The 21,357-nt window shown below is 42.2% G+C and overlaps 1 protein-coding gene across 1 annotated transcript in view; it reads right to left on the bottom strand.

Moving 5' to 3' along the window:
* The window catches only part of UNC5C (unc-5 netrin receptor C), a 269,505-nt gene that overhangs the window by 64,915 nt on the left and 183,233 nt on the right, over positions 1-21,357 (bottom strand). Inside the window, exon 3 of the mRNA XM_075499275.1 lies at positions 12,519-12,662. Within this exon, the coding sequence (XP_075355390.1) occupies positions 12,519-12,662 (144 nt within the window). The remainder of the gene's footprint in view (positions 1-12,518; positions 12,663-21,357) is intronic.

The following is a 21,357-nucleotide window of genomic DNA, read 5'->3' on the forward strand; positions in this document are numbered from 1 at the left end:
AAACCTTGCAAAAAAGTTGTTGTTATTTTACTTTTTGTTCTGAAGTCAGACCGGTTCCCTATGCCAGCTCACGGTGAGGTTGCACAAATACTTGTGTCATATTGGAAACAAGTCATATGGGAACAATTTAAAAGCCAAGTATTTCATAATTTGAAGCCATAACCTGCGGCTGTGCTGGAAAAGAAATGACTGAATTGAACCAGTTTACAAATAAACCATCCAAAGAGTTGTTTTTCATCTAGATTACCTCCAAGATCTGATTTACAGCTGACCCCGCAAGGAAGTGCATCCGTACTACCAAAAGGCAAAACCTGGGGCAGGCAAATGCACAGATGGAAAAGGAGATGCGGTGTCTGCCACCAATATCAGCTCCTCTGAAACTCGCCTTCGGATAGCACAAGACCTCTGTCTCTTAGCCAATATCAGGAAAACGTGGTTGTTCAACTACCTGGAACTAAATGTCAATCTAATTGTATCACGGAAAAGCTCTGTCATAGCTGGAGACGCTGATTTTAACTTAAGCTGATAAGGTGGTAAACGTCTAACATCCTTAAACCCATGCATTTCCCTAGTGAAACTGAGGCATCTCTGCTCTTGCCCTGCACCGCAGGCACGAGAGGAGCGACCCCAAACCCCACTCCCTCCCCACCGCTGGCATTCCTGCTCCCTCCGGCACACAGGGCAGGGATGCCGACAGCCCCTCTGATGGGACGGGATTTATGGCCATAGTTTCGGGCACAGAAAGATAAGCTTTGGCAGATCTTACTATGGCAATATAAGAAATTACTGCCTCCAGCTGTCTGCTTGTTTGGGGCTTACCCTCTGTCGAAAGGAAGCACATGCCAATGTCACAGCTACCTCACTACAAAAGCCACCATTTTAACCTCAGTTGTTGATGAAGGGGGCTTTAACCTACAACACCGGAATAACTTATGGCAAAGAGGAGGAGCAAACATCTGGAAGTGATCGTTTCTTAGGATGACATGCCAAGCTTCACCAAACTCTGCCTGTCAGCATCCTTGTCACACCGGAGTTATTCCAGGCCAGCGAGGCTCGTTCATGTGAGAGCGACCACAGCAAGACAGCCGGCCAGATTACGTCAGTCTCCGATGCCTGTACGTAGCTCCCATCGCCTTGCCAGCTCCAGCATCGCCAGCCCACCAGCTTCATCCCACCCTCTCTGGCAGGCTAACCAGGGGACACTTGGGTTGTACCGCTCAATTTGAGTAAAACCAAAACCCTCCAGGTGCCCTGTGGGTGGGAGTTGTTCCAAGGACAAAATGCTGAGTTTTGGCTTGCTGTACTTCTGCATGTTAAACATAGAGAGGAGCAGCTCTTTCAGGAGCTGGTGGGTTTCTCAGGACACAACCCCCTTCCTTTGGCCTAGGCTCCTAACACATCCTGTGGGCTTGATACATATCCTGGGCACACATAACGCCAGTTATGCAGTTTGCTTTAGGTTAGCAAATAACCCAGGTTATACTGCTAGCAGTACCCATATGATCATATTATTGCTAGTTCCACAGGTATTTCCACAGGAAAAGAATTACCCCCACATCAGGTACACCTTAGTGCATCTAACAGGTACACACGTGTGCACGGTGCAGACAATTATAACAGAGGTATCATGCTCTAATATCATGGCTGAGGATAAATGAGAAAGTTACCGTGCTGGTAATAGAAGCATATAAGCACAGTAATAAATAGTACATTAATAATAGCTTTCAGGTGTTCAGAGATGGAGAGATGGAGACAGTAGAGGCAGATGAGATAGATAATAATCTGAGTTTTTTCCTTGACACGTTGATTTACTGTCTTCCCTACCTTCCTGAAACATTAATAGAGCTCTGAAGTTCTCCATAGCCTCACGTGCACGATAATCACCTCTCTCATAAAGCACTTGCCTTAAAATAAAAACCCCAAATTTTAGTGCATACAAAAGTAAACAGCATTAGTCTAGAAATGTGTAATAACAGTAAAAAAATCCCACTTTAACCTCTTTATTATCAACAGCTGGAATTGCTGGGTATGAGCAGCCCCTTTCCCCTGGGAACCGCTGCAGTGGGGCTGCGGCAGGTGAGACGAACCCTGCGGGTCCCCAGCTCCCCCTGCCCGCGGAGCCTTGCTGCGTGCGGACGCTTTAACGGCGCCGTTGGATTCGGGCGGGTCAATGATCCACAAACTAAAAATACACTAAGTAAGGGCCTTGACATAATAGACAGTAATGTTCTCAAAGGAGCCATTAGATACTATTGAGTAAATGATACTAATTTGTGGGGAAAAAAAAAAAAGTACATAATTGTGTATTTACAAGATTGGGAGCTCTTATAACCGATTCTGTTGGTTCCCTCCCACGTGTTCCCAGCTTTATCTCACCAGAACTACCCACCACCTCCCGCTGCAGCCATGCCACCCACAAATAGCTACAGATGGTGGCTGTGCAGGGCAGGTTTTACCTAACCAAGCATAAGGTTTGCTGGTTGTAACAGACAAACAAGTTAACAAGATGGTTTTTTAAGTGATGAAGAAGCAGTAGGCCTGAACAAACAACTTCATCACCTGCTCTAACTCTCATGAACCACCCTGCTGGGGCAGCACTGGGTTTTGAAACGACTGCTTTTTTTTCTATGGTCCTTGCAGTATGATTTCTGTGGATAACAACAATGTCCTTCTAATTCTTCAATCTTCAGCTTCCTTTGCCATTTAACAATTATAGTCATCGTGGCAAATTCACACTGTTGACCGGGAGTGGGTGAGCTTGTTAATGTACTGAGGGACTTTGGATCTTTTCCAAGCAGAGTATTTTCAATAACATTTTTCACTTTTTCAAAGTGTCATATAAGTTACAACTGCTTGCAAGCAAGGACAGAAGGGATACATCTTCCCAGAGAACGGTGAAAGACAAATAAAATACATCCCATTTAAAAAAAAAAAAAAAAGAAAAGTTTTAACAATCTTCAGAAAATATGCCTGAAGAAGCAAAACAATAAAACATTTGATCCATTCTGGTTCAGGACCTCTTTGTCTGCGAAGAGGCAGTGTGAATTATTAAAGCCTCGGGTCGGCCGCAGCCCTGGTAATGCGACGCTGAGAGCGAGCCTCCTCTACCCTCACCTTCAATAGGGAGAGACACAAGAGAAAGGCAGTTGCACTTTCTTTCCATTATTGTTTTGGTAATGTAGAATAATCCCTGACTGTCTGCGTTAGCAGTAGTCTTCCTCCCCTGACACAGGTAACACTGCGGCCGCAGCTCGTCTCTCCGGAGTGGAGCGAGCCCTGGTGGGCAGCGATGCTGGCGGGTCCGTCTTGGTTTTCTCACCAGCTCTCTCACGTATTTCACCCCGCTGGAGGTGGGATGTCACCTCCAGGCTCAGGGGACAGCCTGCACCCCCACCAGGCATTTTCCCCCGCCTCTAACTTCCCTTCAAGGCTGTCTCCACAAAAAGAAACCAAGGAGAAGAATTAATATTCTGGTCTGCCACCTTGAGCCAGACTCTATTTTCTTTACTAACGTATAGTCTTAGTAAATTCAGAGGGGGCTCTTGTGGCATATATTGCAGCACATTTACAGCATACTTAAGATGAGACTTTCCTCCAAGACTCCTGAAATACTCCTGCACAACCCTCTCTGGTAAGGACAGATGGCTGCATTCAGAGCTGCATTGAAATGAGAGAATTTCCACAAGCATAAAACTGAAATAGTGTAAGGGGAAATCAGAATCTCAGTGTACACCATATTGTTAGCTTTATTCCTGAATCGCTATGCTTTTTGGGGAGAGGGGCATTAGATCTTAATTTTGATGCACTGCTAAATGACTTTCTTTTACGTTTAATGCATTTTTCGCTTACAAACCACTCAGAAGTTGCATTTTCACCTGCTAAAGGTAAGAGTTTCTACAGGAACTCATGGCATTTCCCCACTTCCTTTTCTACCTGTCAGCTTCTAAGAAAGAGCAAAGAATGACCCTATTCTTGTTTTTAATCAAATGCATTCTGTCTCTTTGCTGTTCTGGGTTTTACTGTGATGGGTGGGTGGGTAAAACTTTAAGGATATCTTTTATCATTTCTGAGAAACGTGATAAGAGGCAGACCAGACGCCTTCAAGGCAGTGCTAATGCAAGGGTGACTAATGAATGAGCATGAAAAACGGACACTTGTCAGCCAGGAATTAGATGTAAACCAGAAACAAACAGAACAATGCAGCATTCCTGTCAGGGAGAGATGAATTTCTGCCCTTGGTAGACCTTAAAGACTCTGTGCTCCTTCTAGTAACTCCAACGTCAACTTTCCTTCAATAACAAACAGTTCAAAAAATGAGCTAGCTTTGAGAGCACAAAAAGAAAAACCACATTATTTTCTATCCAGCTTTCATAGTAACTATGCCCATTGAGAGAAGTATGTTTGGTGTGTGCTTTCAGAGAAATAAGGTTTTAAGAATGTGAAAAGACCTTCACAAGAAGTATATATTTCCATATAGAAGATAGCTTGCTTTATATGGGTAAGTATATACAGGCAGCCATATAAAACCAAACATGTAATAAGCAAAAAATGCAATTAAAACACTAGAAAAAAAGGGAAAATGGCTTGGTATTATTTTAACCATTATTAGAGGATTAATAGGTAGCCAAGCTCTCCACTTCAAGTCTACCTCCTACTGTTGAGAGTGTTCTCAAGAGGCAAGATTCAATGCTGTTTTAATTTTACCTAGCCTAATAAGAAATACCCAAACAGAAAAATAATTGTGGAAAAAGAGTGGGAAAATGCCACGGATGTTCTACAAAATGACAGAGGATCCACATGCTTGTGAAAACACATCTCACTGCATTTATTCCCAATCTTGGACGACTGATGCTGAGTTAGAGGAACACGACTAATGTTTCTTGACTTGTAAAACTGGCTTGTTCCTCTTCCATCACTTTCCATGATGTGGGTGGAGTTGAGACACCTTTTTCCGCAAAAAAGGCATTAGAGACTGAATTGCAATTCTAAATGTAAGAAACCATGTGCTATCAGGCATACTTTGGCCTCTCTTTTCTGTTCACAGCTGAGTCTACGACCTTTGTGCAGGCATCAATCGCACTGGTGGGTAAGTAATGGGAAGGTTAGGTACAAAAAACTCAATTTTTTTTTCATTTTGTCCTTGCGTGGTTCCAGCCCTCTGTTGTTAATTAGATCAAGCCAGATTTCCACTGAGACAGTCACAGGAGTGTCATCACTCTGCAACCCAGGGGATCCCTCTGAAACCTCTCTCAATGGCACCTCGCCTGCAGAGTCCCCTGCTGTACCAGCCGCACGCTGGGTGTTGACCAAAGCCTCCTGCCCTCCTTCAGTGTGCTGCTGCTCACGGGAGGAGATCGCGGCTGGACAGGGCTGTGCTCTCAGCCGGCCCAAGCATCAGCGGCTGGAGCTGAGGATGGAGGAAATAAGTCAACACCTCCAAACCCCGTCTCTATGCTCAATACACAATTCTGTGCCGCTCTTTCCGTCTCTGGAGGGGCTGTTTCACATCTGGCCAGCCCTAAAGACAAATGCCGCGGCACCACAAGGCTGCCCCAGCCATCTTCTCAGCCTGGAGAGGAACATCAGGGACGGTGGAGCTTCCCCCTTTCCAAAGATCCCTGGCAGCCCATGGCTTGGGCTGAGCTTCTCCATAGCCCTCTGGCAGCCCAGGGAACGAGGCCTTGGGCTGCCATCCCACGAAGACAAGAAGCAGCATCAGCTTTCACAGCCGAGCAGCTGATGGGGACTGCAGCAGACTTCCTGGAAGTGCACAACATGTTTTGGGGATTCAGGCTGCTACCTCTGCTGACCTGACGTACAGAATGAGGTGAGGAACACCCTTTGCTTGCCAGGCTACAACCCGCAAGACACTTTGCCTGAGCCCTGGACCTTCTCTCCTCTTTTATTGCCTACGAACGTACAGCCTGAGCAAACGGGAGGTGCACACCTGCCAGCCCCTCATTCTGCCGATGGCATCTTCAGCCAGCTGGGGATAACGCTGCACCCTGACGACTCCTCGGAGACTCACTGCCTGCACGTCTGCAGAAAAAACATTTTTTCCCCTCCTCTCTTCAGCTCTAAGCTAGTTCAGCCAGGTCCTGGTAAGACAAAACATTCTTTTGCAAGACAGCTTCCATGTGAGCTACGCTTATAATGAAGAACAACCCACTCGACACATTTGGTATTGATACAACTGTAAAAATACAAGCAAGCAAACTTTACCAAGAATTCACCGAGCAGATGGGTTCCCAGGTGCACATCGATCGCACTGTTCTCCTCCTTTTATATTTTTACTTGATAGCTCGATATTTCTTGTTTTTCTTTGTAAGCTGCAAACTAACTTATAAACTTAATTCTATTCATCATTTCATTTGGTGATTGAAGATGAAATCCCAAGTTTTTGTTTTTCAAATAAATCTAAATGTAAAGTGCAAATGACCTAACCTCAACAGGAGCCTTTTCAGATGACAGATATACTAAAGGTACTAAAGATAGACATTAGAAACATCAGGTATACATTGCAATTCATATGTAGAACTGAATTTACAACACACCGAAACACTAAACTAGAAAATAATTTGTACAAACATGGTATTTTGTTGTTGCTCTTCTGATACACTAATCTGACTCACGCAGCTGTCTGGTCACTACCAAAATATACACAAAATTTTGTGAACTTCCTGACTGTATCTATGCTTCACCATCAAGCACTAAGCAGACTCTACTGAAAGATGATAATTCCTTAGGCATGACAGCATAGGTAGGATATTCTCAAGGCTCCTACTGAGGGATTAAATTCATATAAATTCAGTAAAGCAGTTTCTTTTTGTCTTTTAAGCAATGCTAACAGTGAAGTCAAGTCCATCTTAATTTATAAAGCCTTAGCCCTTTATTACAAAGCAATGTGATTTGTATTTATTACTGTTGCAACTGCATCCTTAAGTTTGGGAGTCAGTCACGCCTGCTAACTTGGGAAGTGCTACAGAAACATGCCTGTCAGGAGCAAAAGCAGAGTGGTAGTATCAAATATGTTAAATGCTCAGTTAACTTCTCTGCTGCCCTTTCTGTGATCTGCCATTCTCTCTTCAGTAATCTCAGCTCAAGACCACGTGCCTCAGTTATCCCTTTATTAACTACAAGCAGCAGATATCGATTAGTAGCAACTTAAAAGGTACACGAGGAAGGAATTAAGGTCCTACCTCTGCTAACTCTCGGACACACTTATCGAAGTGCACAAAACACATTTTTGCTTTATTTTTTTAATACTGCATATCCTGGATGTACCTTTCTGTTAAAATTTTCAAGTGACGTCCTTCCCAGCTCTCTCTCCTTATCTCGACACCCACCCAACGTTGTATCTATTGCAGTGTGCTTTAATACTTTGGTGGCTACAGGAGCATGTCCTCACAGCATTGCTCGGATTAGGTGTGTGAAGAGAGGGAAGAAAGGCACTGCAGCAATGTAACACGGAGCATGGGCCCCAGTACTAAACGCTGAGATAACCGAGTGTCAGTAAAGAATCTGCGATTCTTTTTTTTCATATCTGTTTCTTTGTCCGACTGCATACCCCTTGTAAGTAAAGATAAACCATCAGGTGAATTAGTCTACTTTTCTGTACTGCATTTATCTTATCAGTATACAGTATCTGACATGTATATATTAGCTACATTCCTTTGAAAAAATGCCTGGGGGGAAAAAACGCTTTTAGATAAGTACATAGGAAACTAATATCAAATTATACAAAAGATTAACAAGCGCAGTTCCTTACTATATCAAGGCTTTTTAAAATGATTTTATTTTTTTAATTCTGATTTTAGATAATGAACAAAGGAAAAGAATATTCACATTCATTACACCAAAAAAGATCAGGTAACAGAAACTACCGAGAAAGCTGCGATTTTCTTACAGGTTTTCAACAAATCCAAAATCAGGCAGCAGATTTAGGGCTTATATTCTTACTATATTTTTCTGAAGGACAGCCTGGGTTAACATCATGAAGTCAGTGATGCTACAGCAACACCAAACTGGAGCAAATGAAAAGTGAGGCTGCTTTATGCACATGGGCTCAGAGCAATTTGTCTTAGCCACCCCTTTATTATCTGATCTAAAAATTAGGTCAAATCCTGCAGCTATTGTTTAGTCTTTATCAGATGTATTTTCCGGTGGGTTTAACTCTACTCTCGGTTACACAGGCTCAGGCCTCATTCATCCTTTTAACAGGAATTTTGCCCTGTTAGCTTTTATCTGTTCAATGACATCAGTCTTGTTACATAAAATTCACATTAAAACTTTATATTGGGCTTGGGTTTTTTTCAACCAAAGATAAAGCTACCCCAAACTCCTCCTTCCTCCCTCCACAAAAATAACATTTTTTTAATTGAGCAGAAAAACTGTATCAAAACATATTAGTGACTCCTATGCTCCTGACACGATGTGCCTAGAATAAATAAGAAATGTGTGAATAAATAGGAAATGCATTTTAGCACTTTCATAGGCCAATATCTCAGAAAATTATATCTTCCCAGCTCTACCAAGATATACATTAGGTGTCCCTACTTTGTGGTTACTGAGATATCTAGAATGGCAAAGTGAAAATTAATCCCAACAAATCTGCTGTTTTAAGAGGATGAAATGCTCAGCTCTGTTCTCATGGGGAGACCAATGCCTCAGGAAGATGTATTCCATGAAATGGGAAAAAAGCTGAAAATAGTGATGTTTCTATCACCTATTGTTTCTCTTCCTTTTCAGAAACAGCCTGCCCAGGAGGGAGTGATTTCCTAGCATACTCGTCATCCAGGAGTGCAATGGCGAGATGCTGTTAAATGCCCTGAACACTTAGAGAAGCCAGGATGTTGGCTTTAGACTCAGACTCTTTTCCTGTTTGTATTGCTAGCCTGGGCAGCCTTTGAAAACCAGCAGCATCTTCACTCCATATTTATAGATTACTGCCTTCCTGAATAACTGAAGCTCTTGGCTGGAGCGATGTTGCAATTGATTTTCAGAGAGAACTTTCATTGACTAGGTTGTTATGTACTTTCTGACACATGCCTGACCCTGCATTAAACAAATACAAGCTGCTTTTCCAGGATGCACATTTTTCACACTTTCAAATTACTTTTCAGTTAATTCTATTACACGCTCAGTGAACAGAGATGTTGAATGCTATTTTTTTTGTTTATTTTAATGGAGTGCAGCTCCAGCCCTTGAGAGGACACAATAATTCCAGAATAAGACCGGTGGGCATAAGGGAGAAAAGAGAGAAAGAGAAGGAGAAAAGAAGAAGGAGAAGGAGCAAGAGGATGAGGAGGAGGAGAGGAAGAGGAAGAGGGAGAAGGAGAGAAGCTTTTCTTAATGTGCTAGGTATGGCTAGTTATGTTACAGTTGTACCTGTCGAGATGAAATCACCAGGTTCAGGTATGAAAATAAATAATAACATAACTTAAGCAGAGCACTTTACATGCTCCATTTACCCCTCCCCTTTCCCAAAGGTGTCAGTGCTCACTTTTTGTACCAATTAAAAGTGAAGACTGCATTGGTGACAAACATGCAACTATAGCTGCAGGCACAGAGCTGGAGAGATGGGCTCTTCTGCCCCTCTTGAATTTTGGACGCCCTTGATTTTCTAGATTAATAAATACTGCATGGACCCTACCTTGCATCCCAGACTCATGGCACACTGTGCAGCCATCAGAAGACTTACCAGCTGTGTTTAAAGTTTAGATAGGAAACAACTATTATATTGCCAGTACAGATTCAGTCTTCTGATGTCAAGGCTGTGAATATAGATGAGTATCAGCGTATCTGAGTCCAAAGTTTGAAATAGGGATCTTGTAGGTCAAATGGCATCACAAAGTGAGGCATGCACCCCACATCATATGCTTGAGTTCCAAAGTGCCTGAGTTACCTGAGAAATTTACAGAAATCTGTGAAATTGGAAATGGACAGTTTTGCAGAGAGCGTGGTTTTGCTGCTGTTTGAAAATCCGCAGTTTGAAGGCCTAACACTTCGACCCTTAATCCCAAGGAGTCTAAGCGATTTGCCTGTGTCACAGCTACCCAAGAACCCCAAATTCAGGAACAAGAGGTTAAAAAGACTTCACTAAAATACAAAGCCATGTTTGAGTTACAGGCACATAAAACTCCCTGGAATTTATTTAATTAGACTGTTTTAAAAAAACCCACCAAGACTCTAAAAAAAGAATTGAACTGATTGTTCCTCTCTCTCCAAAATATGGTAAGAAAAAGCAAATTTTATGAGTGCCTTCAATAGAAATTTGGACACCTGGGAAGAAATGTAAATTGATATAAAATAACTTGCATACACGTATAATGATTATGTGTTATATAGAAATTAAATGCATAGGTATGGCAGTATACAAAAGTTACTTAACCATCAAGTGAAATACACTCAGACTTCTGAACTGCATTAATTTAATGGTCATCCGTCAAGGGCTAACTGGCAGGACATGAAAATCTACTTAATGAGTTAACTTAGGAGTCATAATCTAAAAAACCGGTTCAAACATTTCTAAGCCTCTCTGAAGTGCTGACTGCTTAGAAGAAAAAAAAATTGAAATCGCTCTCTTTTGTTTCAGTACAGAAAAAGAAAATGCTCAAAGCGTTGAAAAGTTTCCTGCCATGGGAAAGCACTATGCACATATGTAATGGCGTTTCTAATTTTGCAGGAAGACTGTACAATAATTTTAATTCCCCTTACCCCTGGGGAAATTATTCTCTGAGGCTAGTCCTGTACTCAAAAGTACAGGTCCTCTACTTCCAGTCAGTTACTTGGACTGAAAGCATTCAAAAATGGGTATTTAAATTGCACCTCCTAGATCTGTATCTGGATATTTACACAGAAGGTAACTCCTCTTCAATGATTTAACCCCATAATACTTTTGCAAGAACAAAAGGAGAATTCAGCTCTAAATGGAGAGTTTTAAATGACAGAGAGTCCTTCCTCTAACGTGTCTGTGAAAAGCTTTATTTGGCTGGAATAATTCTCTCATTATAAATTGTTAGGCACAGTGCAGGGAATATAAGTATGCTGCAAACACAGCTTCTAATGACCTTTTCTCACAAACTGTGTTTTTGCTGAGGTGAAAACAGCGGAAGAGATACAATTCCGGATGATATATTTTGTTCCCATTATACAAAACAGGATTTCATCATGTGAAAGATAAATGGGAGTCCCCAGTGTGACTACTCTATTACAAAGAAAAGCACCTCTTTGAAAATTAATGAACATTAAATATTTGTACAGTCAAACGAAGAACTGTTTTCAGGGAACTGGTTGCCCCGTGTTCTTGGGGTCTAAGCTGGGAATGGTTCAAAATAAATACTGAGGTTAGTAGCCATGAATAACAATGATGAAATATTAGGGTTGAGATTATCACTTTCAATCTTGTATTACCAATCTGATTACACGAGACACTAAACACAAAACCACTTTTTTCTTTGTTAAGGAAGAGCAGCTTTATCATATGATTGGAGAGATATATATTTTCAGCTTTGCAGAAAAGGATCTGGGGGTCCTGGTGGACACCAAGTTGACCATGAGTCAGCAATGTGCCCTTGCTGCAAAGAAGGCGAACGGTATCCTGGGCTGCATTAGACAAAGTATTGCCAGCAGGTCGAGGGAGGTGATCCTTGCCCTCTGCTCAGCACTGGGGAGGCCACACCTGGAGTACAGGGTCCAGTTCTGGGCTCCTCAGTCCAAGAGAGACACAGACATACTGGAGAGAGTTCAGCAAAGGGCCACAAAGACAACCACCATCTCCTACAAGGAAAGGCTGAGAGACGTGGGACTGTTCAGCACAGAGAAGAGAAGGCTCAGGGGGATCTCATCCATGTGTACAAATACCTGAAGGGAGGGTGTAACGAGGACGGAGCCAGGCTCTTTTCACCGGCGTCCGGTGACAGGACCAAAGGCAATCGGCACAAACTGAAACACAGGAGGTTCCCTCTGAACATCAAGGAACACTTTTTCACTGTGAGGGTGACCGAGCACTGGCACAGGTTGCCCAGAGAGGTGGTAGGGTCTCCCTCCTTGGAGATATTAAAAAGCCATCTGGAATCAGTCCCGGGCAACTGGCTTTAGGTGGCCCTGCTTGAGCAGCGGGGTTGGACAAGATGACCTCCTGAGGTCCTTTCCAGCCTCAACTATTCTGTGCTTCTGTGAAAGGAACAGCTGTCACCTCATTTCATAGCTTGCTTTGGTAATATTCCTACTCATTAGCTTCAGACACTTTTCTTGAGACATACAGCTGTACTGAAGAAATATTGTTTTTGATGCTTTACCCCCACACAAAGGAGAAGAATGAGATTTTGGTCTTAAGAACAGGATAAACTCAAATTCTTACAAATGCTTCTGAAGGCCTTAATTTTAGTATGCATCAATAACTGCAGGAAATACAAAGCCTAACTGGTTGGAAACAAAATCTCTCTCCCAAACAGCAGAAACTCCACTTTTCCTCACCCAAACACCATCAACTCAACACGCAGACTAAAGACACTCACATGCAATGCGGACGTAGGCTTTCCGGCTCTTGGTGGTGCCTGCTGAGCTCCAGGCAACGCACTGGCACCAATAATCTTCAGGTCCAAAGAGCTCCTCGACTTGCTGGCGGGAAATCTCAATGCTTACCTCTCGGACAATCAGACCTGTCAGGGTACAAGTAACACTGGTCAATGTTATGCTTACAGATAGAAATAAAGAAGTGTAGGAACAGAATTCTGCTTGCAAAGTTGCTGTGAGACTTTACAGCTCTCTACCAGTATCTACTCAGCAACATGGACCATCATAAGGACGTGAAGGAAAAAAAGGAACACTTCATCTGCATAATAAGAGAATTGGGTGAATGAAAAACTAATCACTGCGATTTTGAATTTTGTGACATACTGCATGTATGTTAGACAAATAAGAGGAACAGCACCTCAGCTGATATAAATTGTACCATGTCCCTAGGACAATTTACATGAAGTGACGATCCAGCTCAGTTTTATTTTCATACAAATATCATAAAACCACAGAGTCATTCAATTTATATGACTCCCTTAGCCCTCCTGTATTTCATCTCTTTTTGCCAGACAGATACAGCACAGGGAGAAGACTTGTTTACTCTGACACTGAACTGCCCAGGAAAATGGGTTTTACCATTGTAGAAAATGTCCTGATACTCTGTAATGATGGGCATATGTGCTGCAGTACCGTTATTGCAAGCTGCCCATTTGGGGACTATTACTGTCATACATACTGCAGATACTGTAATATTTTTAGGTGATTTTTATAATACAGTGCAATACACTTCAGTGCCTGGCGGTCTCCCTGGCCATGCCCTCCACAACGCATCTCAGCGCAACCCCCCCAAACCCACAGTCGCACCGATGACGATGGGCGAGACCCACTCGCTATCCTTCCAAGCAGACCGATATCTGCCCACACGGTGCTCTCTGTTGGGAAGCTGTTTTGCGTTTTCTAAGTGCAAGGAAATATTGCGGTGTCTCAGACACCACTGCAAGGATTGTTGGTAATGTGTTGACCTTCTAATGACAACCACTGTGTTTCATACTGACACAACCCCTTTCTCTGCCTCAAGATGGTCAAAACACTATTAATTCCAGCCAAGGTACTGGGTGGGGGTGGGAGAGAGTGCTTACACCTCTTGTCAGCATATTTGGTCTTTGTTGACGATGCCAAAGTATCAATAAACTCCTAATGCGTGTCTGCCTGTAGAAAACACCATCGCCTTTTCAAAAACGCACTCTCGCAAACAGCCTTGAATATATAAATTCACATACAAATATTTTGTGTAGTGGGACTGATTTTCTTTTTCCTTCCAGAATTGCCAGGAAACTCAACTGAAAGATCCTTGGATCACAGTGTGCCTAGTTTGTCCCCATCACCAAACACCAAAGGGCAGGTCCTTCTGCTGGGCGCAGACTTGAGCCCGTGGAGACCAGCTACCCTCAGCCTCCTGCCACACGGCTTACAAGGCGATATTCATAATGTGACTGTTCTCAGTTGTACAGCACGGCACATTCCTCAAGCACTGGAAACCAGGCCAGCCCTTTGATTTGCCTCCAGCCTCACAGAGGCTCCATTCAGGGAGCCAACGATTAATCACTGTTTGTACACACTTGTGCACTGTCATTGAGGCTGCATGCTGTTTGCATCCAAAACTTGGTTAACAACTTAACAGCAGAAAGGAATTCATGCATGTAATACCATAGACTTCTCTGGTGGGAATGCCTTCTAATGAGATGCATTTTCCTGCTAGAGACTATCACAGCCTAGCTGCCTTTTTATTTCATTATCCTTGACGTCTTTAGCCATTGAATAATCAGCTAGTTTGGGGGAAACACTTAACGGCTTTCCTCCTTGAAATGCAATACTCAAAATATGGCAACTGCACTCCAAAGAATGGAAATCAAAGCGGTGCACGGGCATTTGATATGCAGTGAACACTGTGTTATAAACTTGTTCTGCTTTGATGAGCTAATTTGGCTCCAAAAGGGGTCTGAGGGATAGCTTTTGTCCTGTTGAGAAGAGCATGAAGAGGGTGGGGAGGGAGCACGTACATTACATGCATAAAAATGGGTATATTTTCCCAGTGCAACTGCTGTTAGCCTAAAGATTACTTCAGTTCATTCCCAGTTTTTACAGCACTAGCCCAGGGAGCCTTTGAAGGTTACAATATTATGTTTTTATAATAAGTCTGATTATGACAGAGCTTGATGGAGCAGTGAACTTTGTTACCCGAGGGCTAAAGTAAGCAGGCTCATAATGACAGTACTGGTTAATAATGATTATGAGATAGTCTTAACATTCAGGACACAAATGCCGTTTTCTGATAGTCTGTTGAAGATACAAAACCATACAATAAATAGCTCCACTGAATGCACAAGCAGAACTTTTTATCTCTGACTTCCTGAGATACTTTCTAATTCAAAATAACAAGCTACTACAGGTAATGTCTTTTGGGACAGCCGTGAAGTACTGATAGGTTTCAGGTTATTCACAGTTATTTGGCCTTTGATCTTTGAGTAATATCAACAGTTGTGCCATGACCAAAGAGATGCACACCTTCTCTACATACCAAATAGATGCCACCTCTTTCTGCTTACAAGCAAAAAATATCATTGTGTCTTTGTCTCTAAGGCAAACTATTTTTCCTAGAGTTCAAAATGTATCAAACCAGTTGATGATACCATGAGATCATCCGGGATGTAAGGCTCCATGGCCAGAACTCACAGAATCACAGAATTGTATAGGTTGGAAAAGACCTTTAAGATCATTGAGTCCAACTGTAAACCTAACACTACCAAGACCACCACTACACCATGTCCCCAAGCACCTCATCCAAACGTCCTTTAAATACCTCCAGGGATGGCGACTCAACCACTTCCCTGGGCAGCCTGGTCCAATGCTTGATAACCCTTTCAGTGAAGTAAAATTTCCTAATATCCAGTCTAAACCTCTCCTGGCTCAACTTGAGGCCATTTCCTCTTGTCCTATCACTTGTTACCTGGGAGAAGAGACCGACCCCCACCTCTCTACAACCTCCTTTCAGGTAGTTGTAGAGAGCGATAAGGTCTCCCCTCAGCCTCCTTTTCTCCAGGCTAAACAACCCCAGTTCCCTCAGCCACTCCTCATCAGACTTCTGCTCCAGACCCTTCACCAGCTTTGTTGCCCTTCTCTGGACACGCTCCAGCACCTCAATATCCCTCTTGTAGTGAGAGGCCCAAAACTGAACACAGTATTCGAGGTGCGGCCTCACCAGTGCCGAGTACAGGGGCACGATCACTTCCCTAGTCCTGCTGGCCACGCTATTTTTGATACAAGCCAGGATGCCATTGGCTTTCTGGGCCACCTGGGCACACTGCTGGCTCATATTCAGGCGGCTGTCAACCAACACCCCCAGGTCCTTTTCTGCCTGGCAGCTTTCCAGCCACTCTTCCCCAAGCCTGTAGCGTTGCATGGGGTTGCTGTGACCCAAGTACAGGACCTGGCACTGAGCCTTGTTGAACCTCATACAATTGGCCCCAGCCCATCGATCCAGCCTGTCCAGGTCCCTCTGCAGAGCCTTCCTACCCTCCAGCAGATCAACACTCCCACACAACTTTGTGTCATCTGCAAACTTACTGAGGGTGCACTCAATCCCTTTGTCCAGATCATTGATAAAGATATTAAACAGAACTGTCCCCAACTCGAAGCTGATTCAACCACTCCTTCCCAGCATCACCCATTGGCACCTCATTGTACAAACAGCCACATCGATTTAGGAGAAACATCTCACCAGCTGACATGCACCCAGCCTCAGACTCAGGCAAGCGCAAAGGGATGCGTTTCCCTTGTTGTACCAACTTGCAATCCTATTCCTTCTGCTAACACACTTCAACGTAACCCCTAATAGAAAATCCCTTTCTAGGCTAGATTACAAAAAATGCAATTTGCTGAGATACCTCAGATAGCAACTGCCTTGTTACCAGCTGACATACTGGTGTACATCGGATTGCACAGAGGAGCTGGTACAGTCTGTCTGCTTTCATTCAGGCATGTATCGCTTATTCACCTCACATGGGCACCAAGCGCAGGACAACCCTCATATGATGACTTCAAACAGAGATCTTCATCTTATCCCTGTTGAAGCTGTTTCTGCTTCCACATGAAAGAAGAGTAGCTGGAGTCATAAACAAAAAAGGAAAGAAGCCAAATAACCCATGTCTCAGCATTTCCAGACAATGTGACATTCTGTGCCTGTAGTTCAGACAACTGTTTATCGAATTGTGTGATTATAGGTGAGTGCACAACCTCTGAGTGCAAAATTAGAAGTCACTTTATACAATGAATCCCTATATTTTGCCTAAATATATTTAGGACAAGACAGATTAAGAGATTAGCAGTAATTTATGCAGCATATAACCTACCTGGTATTGGCCAATTCTACTTTGCCACAGTGCTAAGTAACAAAATGTCACCCTCTCACAGAGAATCTCTCATCTACCTTACCTTCTTTATTAGAAATATATTGAAATTTTCTGTCTAGTTCCTCAGATGGCTAAGCTACACAGCAGGTGAAGATATGGGCATAAATGTTTTCTTACAACACTTGGGTAAGCTGCACACTTCCAGAATTAATATAATCACATAGATGGTGGCGCAATCCACAAGAAGTCAGGATCTTCCTATTTTAAAGCAATGCAATAACAAACACAGCTGAAGGGAGATAACAGAAATGTGGGCAGCTAGAATGCTTGACAGGTCCCTTCTAGTGCATATAAATCTATAAAGAGCATCTATATAGTATTTCTAACTCGTACTCTCCCTGTGATGAATAGCTAGAATGTGACGGGGAAAAGCATTTGCTTGCACTGTCCAAACTTGATTTGCATTCAACAAAGCGAGAACTGTTTCTGTAGCCTCTTGCAGCCCCATCTGGATCTTGGGTACAAAGACAGATATGTGAAGATATTGGATCTAATTATCACTACCCTACTTCTGGCAACAAGAAGATTGTGAAGAGAGGAGCTTTAAAATGAAAATGCAGAAAATCAAAGTAATTTAAAGCAATTCCCCAAAATAAACAGTAATCGTATCTTAAGATTGTTCACTGAAAAAAACACAGATCCTTAAAAATGCATTCCTAGGTTGGTGGGCTCTTTCTGCACAAGCATTTCTTTTCTGATCTTGGTGAATAACTGCAGCATTCCCAAGAGAGAAGCAATGTAAGAAGTTTTACAACTTGAGTACAAGGAAGTAAAAAAATCTCAGGAAAAAAACAAAACCAAAAATATTTGCTGTCCTCTCTGGGTCCTGAGTATACAGATCTGGATCTGCTGGCTTATAAAAGATGTCACAGAGGTTGCTCAAGGCTGGGGCTATTTACACACACAGATCAGTCAGATTTAATACACTTATCTAAACCTAGCACCAGAAAAAGACATTACATTGATGGAATTTCCTTAAAGAGAGGTCCAAAACCCTGTAGCCATTAGGAGACTAAATAAACCGGTCTAAGATATCCTTTTACCCGTAATAGTCTTCTGTCCAGTTGAGGATGGAGGATGGCTTACATGAAGGCTCAGGACATTTGGCATAATCAGTCTGTGATTATGTCCCAGTCCCATGAATGAAACAGGTTCTTCATGAGTGACAATTTTACATATTTAGTAGCACAGCATATACAGTTATTAATTTCAATAAAATAAATGTATCTCTGGGACTTACACAACCTGGGCTCTGAAAGGGAGTAGGAAGGAACCAGAACTTTACTTATTTCTGTATTTGCACGCTAATGAGCGATTAGTGGGCAGAGAGAGGCAGAAGGCGGAGGGAGCCTTGCTCAGTCTGCCTACTGCTAATATATGCAGCCGAATGAGCACAGGGGAGAGGCACTGGCTGATGGTATATATCGAAATAAAATTACTACCCCTCTTGGAGCAAAAGGAAGGGTGAAGAGGGAATTGTGCCTTACATACATGGTCTTTTATTATAAACTGTATCCTAGAAACACAATCAAGCAAAGACACACTTCATTCACATGGTCCCCAAGCGCTTAACTTAGCTGGCTATACAAACTGTGAGGTAGATTATCTGGTCTTCAGAGGCAGAAATGTTATCTTTTTTAATGTATGCAGATGTAATGTAATTGTATGATATTACGGTAGATTATTAGTAACTGCAATAATAACTCATGGGTTCCATATTGCACCCGCCGAAGTAATCAGCACATTTCCCAATGATTTTAATAGGAGATTAGCCAATCAGACTCATTTCTTTCTAGAGGGAAACAAAAATGTCTTATAAGGTTCTGCAGCTGAATATGACTGCTCAAGACAAGAAATGATCACTGTAAATGTCTGAAAACAGAAGATTATTATCAATTAATCAAATGTAATTATCCAGCCTGGAGTCAGTCCAGGTCACAGAGTTAGTCTCTACACCTCACTGGGCATCGTTCTGCCAAGAAATTATTTTGATGTATTTTGGCTGCCATAAATGTTCGGCATTTGATATTAATACCCCACATGTGTGAAAATATTCCTCAGGACTTTGATAGAGCAATTGTTGTGGAAGTATTACATTGGCATGTGTTTGACCCTCTGGCACAACACTAAACAGGAGCTATTTAGTTGCAAGACCGAACTGCACTTACAAACTCTAAGAAACTGCATGGATAAATTGTTTATTTTCTCTGTAAGCAGAAGTTCAAACAATTTCTGTGCTTTTGTGCTTTCATTTGCCCAAAAGGTATTTCATTAATTAGTAATCACATACGTCACAGAACACATTTCTCAAGGAGATGGAACTTTATGACCTACTGGTCTGGAAAAAGACATTGCTGTAATACATGCATATAGATTGCAGGTGTATCTCAGCCACTGTAAATAAGTATGGAAATACAGCCCCTTTTCAGGCAGGTAACTTGCAACCCTTTCAATTTCTTGAAATCAGTGCTCAGAGCACCCTCCCAAACCTGACGTTCAGTGCTGTCGGCTCCCGCCCTGCTCAGACAGGCACAGATTCTCCCGATTGCATGCACCCCCAAATCTCCCTTCCTGCTGCGCAGTGGGGACACAGAGGGCAGGGACAGTGTTTCTTCATGATGTAAAAGAGGCTTTGGGGAGTCAGCAGCAAAACAGCTCTGGAGTAGGGGGATTCCTCTGCACGTCCATGCAACACGTTGCTATAGAATCACATTATACGGCACGTAACTTGGAAAACCGCCGTGTGTCCCCATTCAGATCCTCAACCTAGACATAGAGAAAAATGCGGTGCCTTGCTCAGTCTTAAAATAAATGAGTGCCAGTCTGAAACAGTCCATGCTTTCTGACTCACAGCTCCTTTTTCTGTCTATTAGGAGCAGGAGAGGAGAGTGAAGGAATACTTTATGAATGTTGCTCAGTCAGGACAGATTTGAATGACATAAGGATACATACTTTTTAATGCAAGACGAGGGTGGAAGGAGAATCCTGATACCAAAAAAGAAAACGGGAGCTTCACAGTAATTTCAGGAGGGGCTGGATTATCTCCACAGTATTTGGCAAAAAGGATGAAAGCAGTTTCAGTTCTCATAGTTCCCATCTGTCTTACATTTCGTACAAAGATTCATCCAAAAATCCTTAAAACAGCATCATATTTTTTGCTTCATGAAAGTGGCCAAGACCATACACCAAAGTGGTATGACTATAAATAGACTTAATAAAAGGTAAACAGATTGCTTTCTCATTACGCAGTCCTTTGTCATTAGATTGTTCTCTGATGGTAAAACTTGTTCTGATCAAAGCCAAGAATGATGATCTTTTTACTTACCAATAGTCCAGAATGACCTGTCTGATTCATTTAATTGTTCATCACAAGTGCTATAAACTACCTGTCTCTGTAGCAGAAGGCTGATCACTTTACTTGGTGAAATAACCTTTTTACAAAGGTAAAAATAAAATCAGTGCTATGTCAGAACTGAAATTTATTTACCCTCTTGCAGAGATAGATCCCTTGCAGTAAGAGAGTTATTCCGCTCAAATATATCAGAGTACTTAAGCTATGGAATTTGGTGTTTAAAAAATGAATAAATAGGCCATGCACAAGAAGAACGGCTTCAAATATTAAAGTTCTTGCTGAGAAAAAATGTACTCTGTGCATCCTAATGGGACAGAGATGATTGCATAACGGCACACTATAAGCCTATAGCTTATTTTCTATATAGAGTATCTGTAATTTTAACAAAAGATAGATAGACAGATAGATAGCTAGAGATAGTTTAAAAGAGCAAACAGCTTTAACACCCAGTAATCCTTCACGCTGTGATTGCATGCACCTGGTTTTGCCTCAGTACTGCTTGTCCCTAAATTGTGGCTGGCTGGTGATATGAAATGACTGCATGAAGATCACAAACAATTTTCCACAAATATTAGCTTAAATATTTAAATTAAAGGCTTCCAGCTATTTTTGCTCTCTTCGTAACTTTCTCTTTAGGAAACAGGTACATTCTTAACTCAAATTAATACAGATGAAGGCAACAGCCTAATAAAGTCAAGTTTGCCTTAAAACCGATGTCAGGTTTGCACTGGTTTGCATCAGTTAGCTACGGTATCTAATTACAAGCTAATGGTAGTGAGTTAAGCTAAAATCCCAGCTCCCCTACTATTTCTTAACTGACGTACACAAAAATTACAAAGGGCTGTCTTCAGAGGGATTTTACTTTGAACTGGAATTAAAGAACATGCATTCTGTTTGGGTTTTATTTTCTTTTAGTGAAAACAAGGCCTTTTTGTTCTTTTCCCATTAACATCTGAAGGACCAAGTTGTGTAAGATGCAGGGAAGATTTCAAAACTGAGTTCTTGAAGGCTGGTGGA

Source organism: Mycteria americana, chromosome 4 (genome assembly GCF_035582795.1).
Source record: "Mycteria americana isolate JAX WOST 10 ecotype Jacksonville Zoo and Gardens chromosome 4, USCA_MyAme_1.0, whole genome shotgun sequence".
NCBI lineage: Eukaryota > Metazoa > Chordata > Aves > Ciconiiformes > Ciconiidae > Mycteria > Mycteria americana.